The 16647-nt window shown below is 52.3% G+C and overlaps 1 protein-coding gene across 3 annotated transcripts in view; it reads right to left on the bottom strand.

Annotated features, from left to right (window-relative positions):
• Ptpru (protein tyrosine phosphatase receptor type U) overlaps positions 1 to 16647 on the bottom strand; it is a 73534-nt gene that overhangs the window by 18342 nt on the left and 38545 nt on the right. For all 3 annotated transcript variants that reach the window (XM_026391698.2, XM_026391699.2, XM_026391700.2), the window contains exons 14-18: positions 16295 to 16433; positions 11334 to 11491; positions 3000 to 3190; positions 2263 to 2338; positions 1749 to 1825 (exon numbers count right to left, since the gene is read on the bottom strand). In XM_026391698.2, coding sequence (XP_026247483.1) covers positions 1749 to 1825; positions 2263 to 2338; positions 3000 to 3190; positions 11334 to 11491; positions 16295 to 16433 — 641 coding nt within the window. The remainder of the gene's footprint in view (positions 1 to 1748; positions 1826 to 2262; positions 2339 to 2999; positions 3191 to 11333; positions 11492 to 16294; positions 16434 to 16647) is intronic.

Here is a 16647-nt window from a genome sequence, read left to right as displayed (position 1 = left end):
GAAGGAGCGGGGAGAGAGAGCCAGAGACAAAGTCTGAGATACAGCCAGTCAGACAGACAGGAGGAGAAGCAGGAGGAGGGGGAGATACTTACTTCTCGGTTTATCCGAATCTTAATGATTCCAGTGAGGGAACAAGACAAAGCAAAAGAGACAGATGTTAGGCCAGAGGCAGAGAAGGTGGGCCCGGCCGGCACAGGAGTGGCCAGAAAGGTCTACGTGAGCAGGAGAGGCAGAGCAGAGATGGGTGGGCCAGGCTGGGCCAGAGAGGTGGGAGTGGCATGTCCCTGCTAGGGCCCAAGAGAAGCCAGCTGGGACCCTGACATGGCTGAGGACAGGCTCTCTGTTATCGAAGCTGCCCACATCTGCCAGGTCAGGCCCCGCACTTTTCCCAGCCCAGGGACAGGCTAGGAGATGGGGAGAAGGCAAGGGATTCTGGGAAGCAAAGGGTGGCCCGTCTGACCCCAGGAGGAAGACAGAAGAGGGAGAGGAGAGACGGTGTCTCGAGTCCCAACTACCTCGGCTTCCATGACACTCTGCTCCTTGGGCCTCGTTCTCATGCTCCCTGCCTGGGATTCCGCTCTAGCCGCCCAGAGGAGCTCCAGCCGGGCTTCCTCCACGCAGCCTGCCCCTGGGAAAGGCCTTCCTCTCTTCTGGCCTGTACTCACCATCCAATCTGAAGTTATTGTACTTGTCTGTTCACTGGCCTCCCCCACTAGAACATGCATGTTCAAGGACCACAGGGACTGCGCCTGTCTGATTCACATCTGTACCCCTGGTGCTCAGGTACTCAAAATATATTCTGTATATTTCCATAAATGAATAAATAGTGCTCTCACAAGCTTGGTTTGCTGCAGGGGGAGCCTGATTAGAGTCCCTGGGCCTCCCCCATTACCTCCCTCAGCCATACCCACAGAGGAGACTCAGGGCACCCATGGTCAGGACTCCTGGCTGCCCGCCCTGTCTCTGGCTCTTCCCTCTAATCCAGCAAGTTCCAACTACACAGAGACGCTGAGTTCAGTTCTTTCTTTAGCACTCACTAGCTGTGTGACCTAGGACCAGCAGTTTCACCTCTTTGAATCCTACTTTGGTCACCTATAAAGGGAGATCACGAAACTAACTACGTTGTAGTGTGATTGTAGGTGTCATATAAAATGTAACATTGAATATAAAGTGCTTGGCACCTAGTACATCCTCAATCAACATGCATTACTGTTCTTTTATTTCTTTATTTTGTGGGGTTGGATGGAACGCAGAGCCTTGTACATGCTAGGCAAGCACTCTACCACTGAGCTGAAGCTCCTAGCCTGACCTACAGTTCTTTAAATATCACTTTGATTATCAGCAAAACACTTTTCACAACTCCCTGGCATCCCTAGGAAAAAGTTCAACTCCTTAGCCTGCCCCTGGAGGCCTCCACCATCCAGCCCCCGCTTACCTCTTCAGCCTCACTGTGCCTCGTGAGAATCCCACCCCCAAGCTCTTGGGCCCTCAGCAAGAAGGGACCCTTCCTCCTCACCCCTCGGTCTCACGGTCTGCCATCTCTCAGGCCAACTCCAGCCTGCAGGGGGCCGTCCTGAAGGCTGCCTCCCTCTATCCTCCCCCTCCTCTGAGCTCCCGAGCAGAGCGCTGGAGACAGGGGTGCTCATAACTCAGCTGTCTGAACCCCGACAGATTTCTGTCCTGCCTGGACAGTCAGCCAGAAGTGTGCAGGGCCAGGCCAGGAGCAAGGACAGGGGCAAGGCACTCACGTCGATGTAGTTGGCATTAATGTAGTCGGCACTGGGGTCTCCCAGCATCGGGTGGAGCTTCACGCGGTGCCGGTCATCTGTAAACAGAGCAGGTGGACGGGGCTGTGCCTGGAGCCCAGAGCCGGGGCAGGGGGAAATACCCCTGGGCAGCCAGGTCATCTAGGGGATCAGATCCGATCAGCAGGTTCGGGAAGGGTGTGCAGGACAGGCCAGAGGTTAGAGTCTAGGCTGTGGTGTGGAGTCAAGGAGGCCCAAGGGGTATACGGCCAGCCCAAGCCTGAGCAGGTCTTAACCCCCCAAGCCTCAGTTTCCTGTAAAAGGAGAATTATATTGTCCCCCACTTCACAGGGTAACTGGGAGGGACGAGTGAGGTGACAGGAGTAGTGCTCAGCGCTGTATCAGGCCCTTGTAAGTGGAGGCCGAGATCACTACCACCTCCACCAGTGCCCCAGGGCTCCCCCTGGCCATGCTCCCCTTCCAGCTCCCTCCCCCCCAGCTCCCCCCCAGGACTCACAGGCAGGCACAGGCTCCTGCCGGCCTCCCTTCAGCTTGTCCTTCTTCTTGGTGGCATCCCAGCCCTCAAAGAAGCTCTGCCAATAGGGAAGATGGCTGTCAGTGGGAGTGGAGGACCCCCCGAGCCTCGCAGGACCCCTGTTCCTCAACAGGGAGGATGGAGTGGGGTCATGATGAGGGCCAAGCTCAGGGCTGCACTTGGAGCGTGAGGTCCTTTCATCAGCGAGGATGAGGTTCAAAACCAAGGAGTGTGGGAGCAAGGGAAAGGAGGCAGGAGGGGGAAGGGCTGGAGTTCAGACAGTGCAGAAAGCAAGTCAGGCTCAGAACAAGGGCCAAATCCAGATTTGAGTTGGGAAGAAGGCAAAGGTGAAGGGTAGGGTGCGGATGGTGCCGTCGTCCAGATGGAAGGAGGCTGAGATCCAAGGCAGGGTTCACATGGAGCTCGGGATGACAGTCCCTCAGGCTGGAGCTAGGCCAACCTCAGTGAGGACAGCCAGGTTCGGATCAGAGGAAGGATAAGGATCACAGTCAGGACCAAGAGGGAGATGAGATTTAAGGTCAGACTTCCAATTAGGATGAGGGTCAAGGTCAAGGTCAAAAGAATTAGGTTGATTTGGAGACTGTCAGAGTAGGGGTCCAGCCAGGGCTGGGCTGAGGATGGAGAGAGTCAGGATCCACAGTGAAGAGGACCAGGGAGGCCAGGGCAGGGGTCCTGGTGGACGGGGGCCGTGCATGCACCTCGTACTCCTGCTTGAAGCCATAGCCCTCGGCTGTCTTCATCTGGTTGATGTGTTGCAGGAGGTCGGCCACCCGCACTGCAGGGTGCAGCTGCCCCGTGTGGTACGGGGAGCCCTTCCGGCCACACGGACGCCGTGGTGAGCCCCCCAGGAGGCTGCTGGCCTCGGTGACTCCAATGCTGCGCTGGTCTCCTGTGGTCGGAGGAAGGAGAGGGGTTCCTGATACGCACAGGCCCCGGCCTCAGAGCCCCAGGTGGACTCAGGGGCAGGGAATATGGCCAATATGGAAGATGCCTGGATTGTTCTCTGGAACTAAAAGGCCTCGCTAGGCCCACCCTGTGTGATACTGGGCATGTCCCTTCCCATCTGCATCTCAGGTCTCCCAGTTATGAAATAAGCAGGTGACATCAGGTGACCCCTGCCACTCTGTTCCCACATTCTCACATCACCCCACATGGCTTCACCGTGAGGCCTGCAGGGGGAGTGCTCGGCAGAGCCCCTGACAGCTGCCCTCTTCCTCCCTCTCTACCAGGGAACCATCTGGAACACTGGCAACTCCCAGCAATTATCCCCATTCAAAGATAAGCAAATCAGAATGAGCTGCCGCTGCGCATGATGAACGGAGACACCTGAATAAACGCATTTCTCCTGCGCAAGCGTTTCCATTGTCAGCGGGTGTGGCATCCAGTCAGGGGGGTAGGGGTGAGAGGCTCGAGGGGGGGGGGGCACACCCCCAGCCACCTCCTCCTGGCTCTTTGGGTCAGCATCTCCAAGGACATCCCACCCTGGTTCAGGAGGTCAGGATCTGCAACCACCACCTCCCTCCTCGGCACACTCCCTGGGCGCTCACCTCCCTCCTGTCCCTCCTGTCCCTCCTGTCCCAGGTGAGGCTCCAGGGCTCACTCAATCCTGCCCTCCACTTCTCACAGCTCTTTTGCAGGTCTGAGCTGGCAGGAGCCTGGAGGGACCCTGGAGGGACCTAGATGACGGAGCCTCCCTTCCCTGTGCCCTTGCACCTGGGGCCCCTTCAGCCCCCAAAGCCTCTGCTTCCTCCACCCCTCCTCTGCCCTTCCCCTCCTCCCCTACTCTTTGTGCTGGTGACTTACTCATCCTCAGGTCTCAGCCAAAAGGATCCTCCTCGGGGGGAGCCTCTCCACCACTAACTGGCAGGGTAAATGCAAGATCCCGAGGTCAGACCCCCTGATGACCTTAACTTCCCCAAGCCCCATTCAAGAAAGGGAGGCAGCCCCCTCTGCTTGATCCCCCTTCCTGTGCCATGGTTTAAAAATGGCCTCCAGGCAGAAAGTCAATGCCACCGGGGGTCTCCCCTTAGGGGACCCCCCTTATTTGTCTCTCTCCTCTCAAGAACCAGTCCTGAGCTGCCTCAAGTTCCAGTGTCTGGAAACAATTGTTTCATATCTTTATCTGAATTTCTGGTTGCTTACAGCTAGAGGGCAGGTCAAGTACCCATTACACCATCCTGGCCAGATGCCCCGACCCTTGATTTTATAGATTGGGAAACTGAGGTTCAAAGAGAAGAGACTGGCCTCATGTCATAGTTGCCAAAATGTATTCCAGAAAATACTACAGAGGCAAGATGATTAAGCGGTATTCTATTAAAAAGAAGTTGAGAAGGAGGGTGAGGAAGGGTTCTGATTTTTAAATCAGTCTGTGCAATTCTGTGTAAGCAAAAATAAATAGGTTTGTTTCCCTGTAAGACCTCTCAGGCTTTCCACGTTTGTGCACATTTTAAGTCTCCGAGAGATGAATGGAAATAGCAGCGTTTCACAACCATCTCTCACCACGCAGGCTGCTTTTTGTTTGTTCCATGAAACACCCTCAGGGAAACAGTGTAATGTGGAGATGGAGAGAAGGGCTCTGGATTCAGACAGATCTCAGATCAAATCCCAGCTCTGCCTGTGACCGTGGGGACCCTTACTTAATCTCTCTAAACTTCCATTTTCACGTTTCAGATGAAGATAAAAAAAAATGCTACTACCCAATATATGATGATGTAAATATTAAATACGATGACGCACGTCAGGCACCCAGCCTGGCACCTGGCTGGCGATGGGCACTGCACATGGCAGCAGTTGGCACTACTGGTCGTTTCCAGGAAAGGGAAAGAGCCCCGAAGTCCCAGCAAACAAGAGCAGCTGGCTGACTTGGTCCTTCTCTACATGAGGTCACTTGGTCCAGGGCCTGAACAGCAGCAGCCTGAAAAGTGGATTCTAAGGAGCAGCCACAACACACACATAGGACAAGTGTGCTGATTTCCAGAAAGACTACTGCTGGCTCCGAGGACTCCGGGAATTCACGAGACAGAGCAGCCTCAGTGCTCCCCATGGAAACCCAGCCAGAGGCCCCACAGAGCTCTCCAGGTGAGAAGGAGCAAACGTGGGTGGCAGGGATCAAGGAGCTCATGCCAGAGATCCTGAGGGGCCCCACCAGCAGGCCACCATCAGCTCACAACAACAGATAAGGACCAGCCAAAGACGCCACCTGGTTGACATCCTGATGGGAAGCCAGTGCCAAACACGCACAGCTTACAGCTGAGCCCAAGAACGACACACCACACTCTGTAAATAAGACCACCAGCAAAGGAGGGAGCGTGGACCACGAGGTTTCCAGAAGGATCCTCCATTTCCTGGGCCTAGAGAAGCAGGCCTCCATTCTCCCAGCCCAGGAATTCTCCTGTGGGATTTGAGGCAAACTCCTGACCCCACCCTTCGCCCCATCCCTCAAGGATGGGCTGGTCCCCACCTGGCAGCCCCTGAGAGGGAGGAAGTGAGGGAGGAGGATGAGAACCCGCCCCATGAACCACCATAACCTCTGTACATGCAATGGGGAGGGCTGGGTTGGGAGGCCAGAGACCGAGATTCTAATTCTGACTCAAGTCCCTTGACCTCTCTTTTCCTGATCCAGAAAAGAGGATCCTCAGACCTTCCTGGGAGATGGGCCCTTTCCCTAATTCCACCCCCCTCAGATGAAGGAGGTCCCCCGTTACACAATCTGACAGCATCCAGAGATTTTCCTCCACTGTTCGCAATTAGTAAATAACCAAGGAAACAGCCTGTAATCACAGCTCATCATTTCTCACACACCGTTGATCCCCTAGGATCCACCCAGGACGGAGGCACTGTCTTCATCGCCCTTGTGCAAATGAGGAAACTGAGGCCCAACAGGGTTATGCTACCTGCTCACCTAGTGGCAGCGCTTGCATTTGGAACCAGGCCCATCTGCCTCGGTGGCCCTGTCACCCACTCTGTCCTGCCTTTTCTGTTTCCCTCTCCCTGATAAGGGCTGTTTGTGCAGATGAAAGAAACTGGCGCTTGTGTAGCAAAGCAGTTGGCAAGAACCCCTGGCACCCACTGGGGTCCACAGCTCCAGATGGGCACGGCCCAGAAGGGTTTGTGGGTTTTCACAGGACAGATTTCAGACACAATGGGGGCCCGTGCCCACCTGGCTTCTTCGTGCCAGCCTGCTACCTCTTTCCCAGGGTTGCCAAGTCTTCCGTTTAAACATCTGCATAGGAGGGTGTCGAAATCCACATGGTTTTCTAATCTGAGCCATAAATATCTGGCTTCTACTACTTGGGAAAGAAAAGAAGAAAGGGGAAGCTGGGCCAGCCGGCAGAAAGTAGATAAAGAGAGAAAAGGAACTCTCCTGGCCACACCAGTTCCCAGCCGTCACCCCTGGCCTGCACGCCGCATCCTGACCTGAGTGCCTCCCAGCCCTCATCTATCAAATCCATCACAGCCAAAATGCTCACCAGCCCACGCTGTGTCTTCTCAAAACTCCTGACAGCTTCAACGGTCCCCACCCTCCTTAAGACAACCAACCCGGTCCTGGCCTCCTGGGGTCACTCTTGACTTCCAACTAGTCATTTCCCTGGGGAACAGAGTTTCCCACCCCTGTGATCTCTCAGCAGGACTAAGGAGCAAGACCTGTGTCCACACCACCCAACTTCCCAGTCCCCACCAAGCCTCTCCCTGGTCTCATCACCAGCCCCTCATCATGTAGCACTCCTGCCCTGTCCTCCCCCTCTGTCGGTCTAAATCCTACCCATTCCCCAAGGCTCCGCAAGATGTGGCAGAAATGAGAGTTTGCAATTCAGAAAGATTTGCACTGAAATCCTCCTGGCTCTGCCACTTTCCCGCTGTGTGACCAAATCAAGTGACTTCCCCTCTCAGAGCATGTTCCCTCATTTGTAAGATGCAGGGTTGGTAATAGCTAGAGATCAGGGTAACGCTGGGAGAATTTCAAGACGCTGACTACAAAGAGGACATGGTTAATGAATGTGCGTCCATGAATTTGAAAACTTAAATGAAATGGACAAATTCCCTGTCAAAGACAACATATCAAGTGACTTTAAAAAAAATAAAAAATCTAAATAGTTATTTACTCTTTTAAAATAAATTGGATTAGAATTTTAAAATCTTTCCTTACAGAAAATAACCAAAAAAAGAGATTTTTTAACTATTTATTTTTTAGTTGTAGTTGGACACAATACTTTTACTTCATTTATTTATTTTTATGTGGTGCTGAGGATTGAACCCAGGGCCTTACACATACTAGGCGAGCGCTCTACCCGCTGAGCCACAACCCTAGCCCCAAGATTTTTTTTTAAACAAGTGAATTCTACCAAATTTTCAAGGAGAAAATTATTCCATGATAAAGGAAAAAGAGAAGAGACCCCAATACATTTCTGGTACCAAAAATCTTTAAATTTTAAATCCTTAAAATACGACAAAGACTCCTGCTATCATCACTTCTATTCAGCATAGTGCTGGAGGTCAGAATCCTGATGCCGGAAATCAGACAGGGAAAGTAAAAATAGGAAAATTATAGGCCAACCCTACCAAGGAAGACAGCTTTAAAATGTTGAAAGATGCAATCCAACAATCTGAAAAAATTATACTACCTCCAGATCGAGTTGAATTCATCGGAGGAAATTAAGGTAATTTTAACATTAGGAAAATCTAAAACTGTCACTTCATTAACAGATGAAAGGAAAAAAATATCCCAGTACCTGCAGGAGAAAACTTTTGGTAAGTTTAATGTCCATTTAGAATAAAACCTCTTAGCAAACAAAAAAACCAAAGTGAGCTTTAACCTGATAAAACATTTCTAGTAAAAGCCTAGAGCAAAAACTTCATTCTCAGTGGTTCAAATGTCAGAAGCCTGCCTTTAAAATAAGACAAAGAAGCCGGGATGGAGGGTGGGGGCACGCTCGCCTATAATAGGCTGAGGCAGGAGGATCACAAGTTCAAAGCCAGCCTCAGCAACTTAGCTCTAAATAATAAAAAATAAAAAGGTCTGGGGATGTGGCTCAGCGCCCCTGGCTTCAATCCCTGGTACCAAAAACAAGTAAATAACATAAGACAAAGACTCTAGCTAATCGCTATCATCACTTCTTCTCAGCATAGTGCTCCAAGTGTTGTCCACCAAACCACAGGGAAAAGAGGGTAAGACATAGGAAAGGAGAAATGGAGCTGCTGGTATTGGTAGAGACTTCGTACTCAGGAAATCTGAAAGATTCTACGGAAAAATTAGAATTGATTATAAGAAAGTTTACTAGGGAGTTTGAATATAATATACATACAAAAATAATATAATATACATACAAAAATCAGCTGCATTTCTGTACAGAAGACACACACATTTAATAGTGTACCAATTGCAACTGAAATCAAATCTAAGGGGCCTGGGGCTGGGGATGTATGTAGCTCCATGGCAGAGTACGTGCTTAGTGTGTACTGTGTCACAGGTTCAATCCCCATCACCAAAAAATAAATAACAAGGGACCTAGGAACATCTCTAACAAAAGACATACAGGACTTCAGAGAAAACTACTGAAAGACATTCAAGACCTAAGTCAATGAGGTGATATATGTCATGTTCACGGATGGAAAAACAATTTTACATTATTTCTCCCTAAGATGATCTGTAGATTCAACACAAATCCATTCAACCAAGTTCTCCAAGCAATGAGAGAAAAAAATTCTAAATTTTATGAGGAAGAGAATGAGGACAAAAATAGCAAAGACATCCTTGAGGAAGAACAAGGTGGAGAAAGCTTGACGTCTCAGATATTACGACTTAGCTGCGGGGCTGGGGATGTGGCTCAAGCGGTAGCGCGCTCGCCTGGCATGTGCGGGGCACTGGGTTCGATCCTCGGCACCACATAAAAATAAAATAAAGATGTTGTGTCCACCGAAAACTAAAAAATAATAAAAATCCTCCCTCTCTCTCCCTGTCACTAAAAAAAAAAAACAAGACTTAGCTAGTCCGTGTGGTTTTGGCACAGGGATCACCAAATTGCCCAAAGAGGAGAGAGCTCAAAACCACTCCCCGAACACACAGAAATGTGATATACAAGGAGGGTGGCACTGTCAATCAGCAGTGAAAGTAGGAACTGTAGGAACTGACACAGGGCCGGGCGTGGTGGCATGCTCCTGTAGACCCAGCTACTCAGGAAACGGAGGAGTGCCCAAGTTCAAGACTGGCCTGGGCAACGGAGCAAGACCCAAAGGATCTCAAAGGAAAAAGAAAGCAAGCAATGATGTCAGGACAGCCAATTATTCCCTTTGGAGGAAAGAAAATCCTTAATTCATCCCACACACACAAATCAATTCCAGATGGATAAAGATTTAAATGTGAAATGCAAAACATTAAAACTTTGAGGAAAAAAGTTTAAAAAAAAAAAACAATTTCATGACATTGGCTAGGGAAAGAAATTATTTAAGAAAACAACAAAAAGTAAAAATCACAAAGAGAAAGGCTGACGAATTTGACTACATTAAAATAAAAACTCTCTGTTCATCCAAAGACACTATAAATAACCCAGAAAGATAAGAAACAAATTGGGAGAAGATATTTGCAATTCATATGTGACAAATGATTATTATCCTAAATATGTAAAGAACTGCTAAAAACCACTAAGAAAGCAACAAACAAAAACCAACAGAAAATTCGGTAAAAGATATGAACAGGCATTTCACGAAAGAGACCTGAATGGCCGATGATGACTTCAAAATATGTTCAACCTCATTAGTAATCAGAGAAATGCAAATTAGGATGACAGAGAATTACCGTTTTATACAAACCAGTTTCTAGGAAATCGAAGAAGGCTGGCAATTTTGGTCCCGCCCTGGAGCCACAAAGTCTTCGATGCTGCTCTCAGGAGTGGAAACAGGCAAAAACAACTTTGGAAAACAACTCAGTACCATCATTAAGTTGGACAAGCACGGACTCCACAATCCAGCAGTTCTGCTTCTAGAACCACATATGCAGAGCTCCTCAAGGTTCACCTAACAACATCCTCTGCAGCCTCGTTTGTGATAACAAGAAAACGAGAGCCAAGGATGGAAGAATGGAGAACCCAACTGTGACACAGCCGTATAATGGAAAAAGTATCCATCGGAATAAAATAAAAGGTACACATCTGAGAAACATGATGCTAGGCTGAAAGAGAGACTTCACTTTTATGAGCTTGAAAATGACTGACAATCCACAATGCATTTCGGGGTGACGCATGCACACACCTAGGTAAAACCACTCACAAAAGGCAAGAAAATTATAAATGCAAATTTCAGGGCCATCAGGTATGTCTAAGAGTGAGGCAGCTGGGGAGGGATCCCTGACTCCTGTTCTAAGTCACCTGCAGGGTTCACTGGTATGTGTTGTATGATGATGATTTTGTGACTTTCAAAGCATTATATATTTTCTTTTATACGAATCAATGCTAAACAGAAAACAAAAAATGAAGCACAGAACAGTTAATTCACTGTACTCTGAAGCCAGGCCCAGCACTAAATGGTTTACACACATTGACTCATTTAGTTTTCACATCTGCCCTGAAGGGAACTGTTCACCAGCAGAGACGATCCCTATTTGCATTTCACATAGGAGAAAACATGGGTGCAGCGAGGTAAGCAACTTGCCCCGGGTCATACAACCAAAAAAGGGATCTAAGAGACCAGCCCAGGTCTGGGTGGATCCCTCTCAGCCACTGGATCCCCTCCTGTCACACAACAAGACTCAACAGAGGGTGAAGCCCCTCTGGTCCCCTCTGATCAGAGCAGCATCTCCTCTTGACAAGGTCCGTCACAGTGGACCTTATTGTGCCAGCAGAGCTCCTTGCAAGTGCCTCCAGTCCACCATGCAAACTCACCCCCAGGGCCTTCTGGGAGTCCCCTGGCCAGTGCAGGAATCAAAGCGAGGCGTGGTTAGGAGAGTTTCACAACTCATCTGAAGTGGGGTGGACACCATTCTGTTGGCTCAGGTGGGGAGTCCCACAGCCTGGGGAGGGGCTCAAGGGCTGGACACTCACCCCGGGGGCTGTAGCCAGGGGCGTCCATGAAGGACAGGCCCAGCCGCTCATCCTCCTGCAGGGTGCTCTGGTCCGTGAAGCTCCGGTCCACGGCGCTCATCATGTGCGTCTTCTCCTGGCGGTAGTTGACGGTGGCCTTGGTCATGTTCACTGGCTTCCTGCAGATGGGGGTTGACGACAGGCACTCTACGGGGCTGGACAGCCCCAGAGCAGGGAGTGGAGGCCCAGCAGTCAGGGAGACAAGGTCAGGAATGGGGCACCATCCTAGGCACATCTCTGGATGCACAGGGGGCTCTGCCTCCATCTTTCACTTTCTAGACCCAAAGAGCTGCTGCCCCCTGTTCCTAACTCTGTTCACTCTCTCAGGAAATGGATCTGAAGCTTCCTCTGCATCTAACGTGGTGTAGTAGCAAAAGACATGGCATCCATGTCTGGCCAGGAGGAAGGCTGGCCAGGTCCAGCCCCAGAGGCCATGCTCTCCTGAGGGCATGGAGGTTGGGCTGGGAGTGCCTTCCTGAAGGACAAGGCGTGGCTCAGCAGGAGCTCAGGAGTCTCCCTGCATCAGCAAACTCCAACTTGCTCTTCTTACTCCCAGAAGCCCCTGGGACAGCCTCACCACGGCCCACCCAGGTGGGATCCAGACCCCCCATCCACCAGTCCATCCCACTACTGACGGCGGCAGAGGGAAGAAGTGGGAGCAGCCCCTCCCTCAGCCCCAGGTTCATGGGTAGGGACCACAGTCTGTGACTAGAGGGACTTGGAGCAAAGTGGGAGACAGAGGTGGGGGGGACAAGGGGACAGGGGACACAGCTCCATGGAGGAGGACAAAGAAACTGGCAATGAGGAAACAATTTAGGACCTTTGGAAGCTGAGAAGAGCCCACGGGGCCCAGCCACAGGGAAGGCTGGAGGGGAGAGTTCTGCCCGCCAGCTTGGCTACAGCATGCAGGATGTGACGCAGACCTGAGTAAGGACTTTCAAGTCATAAGTGCTCAGAGACACTGACCGTCAATGGGGACAAGGAGGACAATGAATGCCTTCTGGGCAAGCAACCTCCAGCCAGCGTGTCCTGGACTCAAGAGCTGCCTGGGGCAGAGGCGGACAAGATGACCCACCTCCCCACCCACCAGGCTCTGGGCATCACCCCACTGGGACCCAGGGTTGGTGCCAAAGAGCCCTTTGGGGACAGGTGAGAAGGCTCTGTGGCTGTGATCTCGATCACCCTGAAGAGGAAGAGTCTGAGGATGAGGGGGAGGGTGGGTATGAAGGAAAATAGTCAAGAGGGGGAGAGGGGACAGCAGAGGGAGGGACAGGCCGGACAGCAGCCAACACAGAAAGACAGACACAGGCGGACAGCAGGCAGCTGGCCAAGCTGCTGAACAGTGGCCCCAAGAGCATCTGTCAACATGGGGACACAGGCCTGGAGGCGTCTCCAGGGGAGCACCACAGGGCTCTGTTCCCAGCCCAGGGCTCTCGGCCTATGGGAAAGAAGAGCCACAGAAACGAACCCCCAGACCCACAGGAGACAGAGCCTGGAGGGACCCGAACCCTCTGTTGGCCTCTGGCTGGTCTCAGATTAGGAGATGGAATTTAACAGACACTTTCAGAAGTTCTGCATTTAGGTTCAAAGATTATCTGTGCACATCACAGGGAGGGGGAACCGCCTGCCAGCAGCCCTGTGACCCCCGAGCTAGAGGCTCAGTGTGACGCTGAGGACAAAGTGAGCAGCATGTCCAGGAGGAGGTCAGAGCCCAGCTCAGCGTGGAGATGACACCAAAGCTCAGAGAGGTGAGGTGAGTTGCCCAGGGGTGACCAGCTGACTACACAACCAACATGTGGGGACTGTGACTGGAGGAGGGAGATGCAATAGGAGACGGCAGCAGAGGGGGCCGTGAGGAGGGGAGGCCCTGGAGGGACTCAGGCCAGGTGCGTTACTTACGGGTAGTAGGAGTAGGCATAGCGGTCTCTCCTGGCAGCGTGCAAAGAGAACAGGGCACCAGGTCTGAGCCCTGGCAACCAGCCGGGTTGGGGCGATGCCCAGGCGGCAGGGAGGCCCAGGGGCTTCCCGTGCAGGGCAGGGGCCAGCCAGGGACTGGACAGGTCCAAGGGCCTCCTTGTCCCAAGGGCTGGCCCAGCTGTGGACCAGGACCAGAGGCCTTTCCAGAACCTTCCCCAAGCTGCTGCTGGAGTGGGGAGGTGGGCCAAGGGGGGGATGCACAGCTTCATGGCCATACATACAAACGTGCAAACACAGGGAGAACACACGCACATGCACACGCACACTTAAGCACACTCAGATCACACACGTGTATACACTCAAAGAGACACACACACTGCACACACTCACAGGCACTCCTGTCAGACGCACACATGCAGACACACACAGACACTCACACTGACACACTCACAGTCGCTCACACACACTCACACTCAGAGGCACCTTCACTCACCCAGGGCGGCTCCCGGCTCACCCCTGCAGGCCCCAGGGCCCTGAGGGAGCAGCCCTCTGCACACAGCTCAGCCAGGAGGGACAGCTGGGGACAGGAGGGCAGGGGGAAGAGGATCTCTCAGGAGCACAGGGCACACTCAGGGCCCACCCTCTCCCACCCGACTGCCCTGGGGGTGGGGTCCCTTAAAGGAGCCAGGCCGCCCCCTCCTGGCCCCCAAGCCCAGCTTGGATCAGGAGCCCCAGGTCCTGCAGCTCACCCCAGTGAGAAGCCAGAGCGGTGCTGAGTCACGGGAGTCATGGCAGAGTCAGAGCAGACCCCACCTGGCCCAGGACTCTGACCTGGGAACCTAATCTGTGCTCTCTCCCAAGGCCACATCAGGCCTTGGAGTGGGGTGGGTGACCTCCTCTGCTGTCAATCACATTCACAGCACAAGCTGATCTGCACACCCCATACCTCCAGAGCTGCTCTGCTACACAACGCCCCACAATATAAACAGAGGGAGTCCTGAGGAGCTCAGTGGCCCAAGGCCAGAGTAGAATCAGGGATTTGGTAAAGTTCCAGTGTGTTATTGAGTGGCTTTTAGAGGAAACTGGCGTGGGGGGGGGTCCTAAATGGGGATGTTTCAGGTACCAATTTCAGAATTGTGGGTCTCCTAGTGAGGTCTGACAGCACCTCTGAGCAGCCCCTTCCTAGCCAAATGCTCTATTTGCGGGGGGCACGGAGCATTGGATACCACCACATACCCCACCCTCTTTCCTTTGAGGGTAGTTTCTTGGACCTCAAATAACACCTGTGACAGGCCTCTTCCACCCCCAGCCCCGCCCCACTTAGAGTCGGGTCTCAGTCCCCCTGCTGGGGAGAACTTCAGGGACTTGCTGCTTGTGGGGTCCCCAGGAGGAGGCCCTTCACATATCTGGTCAGGCCTGAGCTCAAATCAAACCTTGCCACTGAGCAGAGTGACGTGGGCAAATTGCTCTAATTAGGGTTTCTTCATCAGTAAAAAAGGAGTGAGACCTGCTTCCTTTATCAGGATCCAAGAAGGAAATGTTCTCTGATGTACCCTGAATGCCAGAACAGTGTCTGGCACGTAATAGGTGCTCAATAATTGACAAGCTAATGGATGGTGTGTGTAAAGCTCCTGGCACACAGTAATTACTCATTAAATAATAAATTTAAAATATATTGTCTCATCAAGCTGTGCAGAGACTAGGAAGATAAAAATCAGAGCTTACAGCCCTGGATAGGCTACCCCCCACTCCACCCGATTCTGCTGGCATACCCTGCTCCCTCCTGCTGGTGCCTGGCCTCAGGCAAGGTGGCCCTAGCCAGCTCTCCACCATCTCCCAGGATCCTACTTATCTGCTCCTGGCAGCCCAGAGATCCAGTGCCAATTCGCCCATGTGTGCCCAGCCTGGCAGCAGCAGGGACTTCAGAAGCCAGAGCCCAGGTGGGGAGAGAGAACGCAGGCTCTGCCTTTGGTTCCTTGGGTGACCTTGGGCTAGTCTACCACCCCCACTGGGGCGCTGCATCCCTGTTTCAACTAAGGTGCTTGGACCCCAGTGTTCTAGGGTCACTCATGGGGAATGAGGCGGGGTGGAGCTAGCAAGCAGAGGGGTCTCAAGAGTCCCCACCTGCCTCCAACCAGAGCTGCTACTCAGCCTTCATCTGCTCTGTGTACTGGGCTCCCAGCACACAGAGGGCTGGGGAGTTTTGTTTGTTTGGGGGGGTTGTTTGTTTGTTGTTGTGCATGCATGTTTTAAAGACAGGTACTGTTGCTTTTTAAAAAATTCAAAACCACTCGATTAGATGGCCTTAAATTACCCAGCAGCTCTTGTTCTGAGTTCTAAGCCACTAACTTCTGAGATTCTTAGAATCCCCCATCCTAGATTTCTGAGATTCTAAGTTCTAGATTTTAAGATGTAGCAGGACTCAGGCGGCCCTCTGCAAAATGCCCTAAGAAACACATCCTACCCAAATGAAAGGCTGGGAGATCGTGGGGTTCACTCAGGGATCCATAGCAGCAGGGACCAGGGCAGGTGGGGTACTGAGGAAAATCACGGCTCAGAGCCCTGGTTTGAAAGGGAGGGGACATGACACCCCTGCTCAGGGTCAATTTCACAACAAAATGGTCAAGGCAGATGAGTTGGCTAACGGTCTGCAGGGGGCTGAGGCTTCAAAGTCAGGTCACCTCCATACCCTTCCTATTGGCACAGCTCCCAGAGGCACAAGAAGGCAGTGCTGTCTTCCAACACAGCTCCTTGGCACTAAGCACTGAATGGCCTTCCCTGGATAGTGGCACCTGGCACCATCCAGACCTGCACTCCAGCCATGCTGTACCGGGGCAGCTCCATTTACCAAGTGTCAGGCTTCCTACCCTCCAGCCTGAGTCCATCTACAGGCCCAATGCCCAGGCTGACCTCTCCCCGCACACACCCAGACACAGCTCCTCTGCATTAACCAGGCCTTCGAGAGACACAAGCCACTGGTGGGCCAGGGTGCTGGCCTCACTCACCCCTTGCGGATGATGACAATGATGGCTCCCAGGAGGAGGATGAGGACAGCAAGTCCCCCTGCACAGATGCCCAGGATGAGCCCCATCTCCTCCGACCTCTGCGACACCTCCAGGGGCCGCTTGCTTTCCTTGCAGGCAGCTGAGAACAAAGCAGGACAAAGGGTCAGAGGCGAGCAGGGACCACCAGGCCCTGCCTGCAGGGATCTGAGCCCCAGGGAACAGACCAGGCTGCACAAACACAAACACACCCACACCCACAGCACCACAGCCCCTCCTGCCTCAAGTTCAGATCTGTCTCCTGGACGTTCCTGGGGCCTTCTACATTCATCAAGTCTTCACCTATCCTGCCCCCT

The sequence above is a fragment of the Urocitellus parryii genome, chromosome 11 (assembly GCF_045843805.1).
Source record: "Urocitellus parryii isolate mUroPar1 chromosome 11, mUroPar1.hap1, whole genome shotgun sequence".
NCBI classification, from domain to species: Eukaryota; Metazoa; Chordata; class Mammalia; order Rodentia; family Sciuridae; genus Urocitellus; species Urocitellus parryii.
Note: the sequence above shows the minus strand (reverse complement) of the source record. Positions and strands in the feature narration are given on the sequence as shown.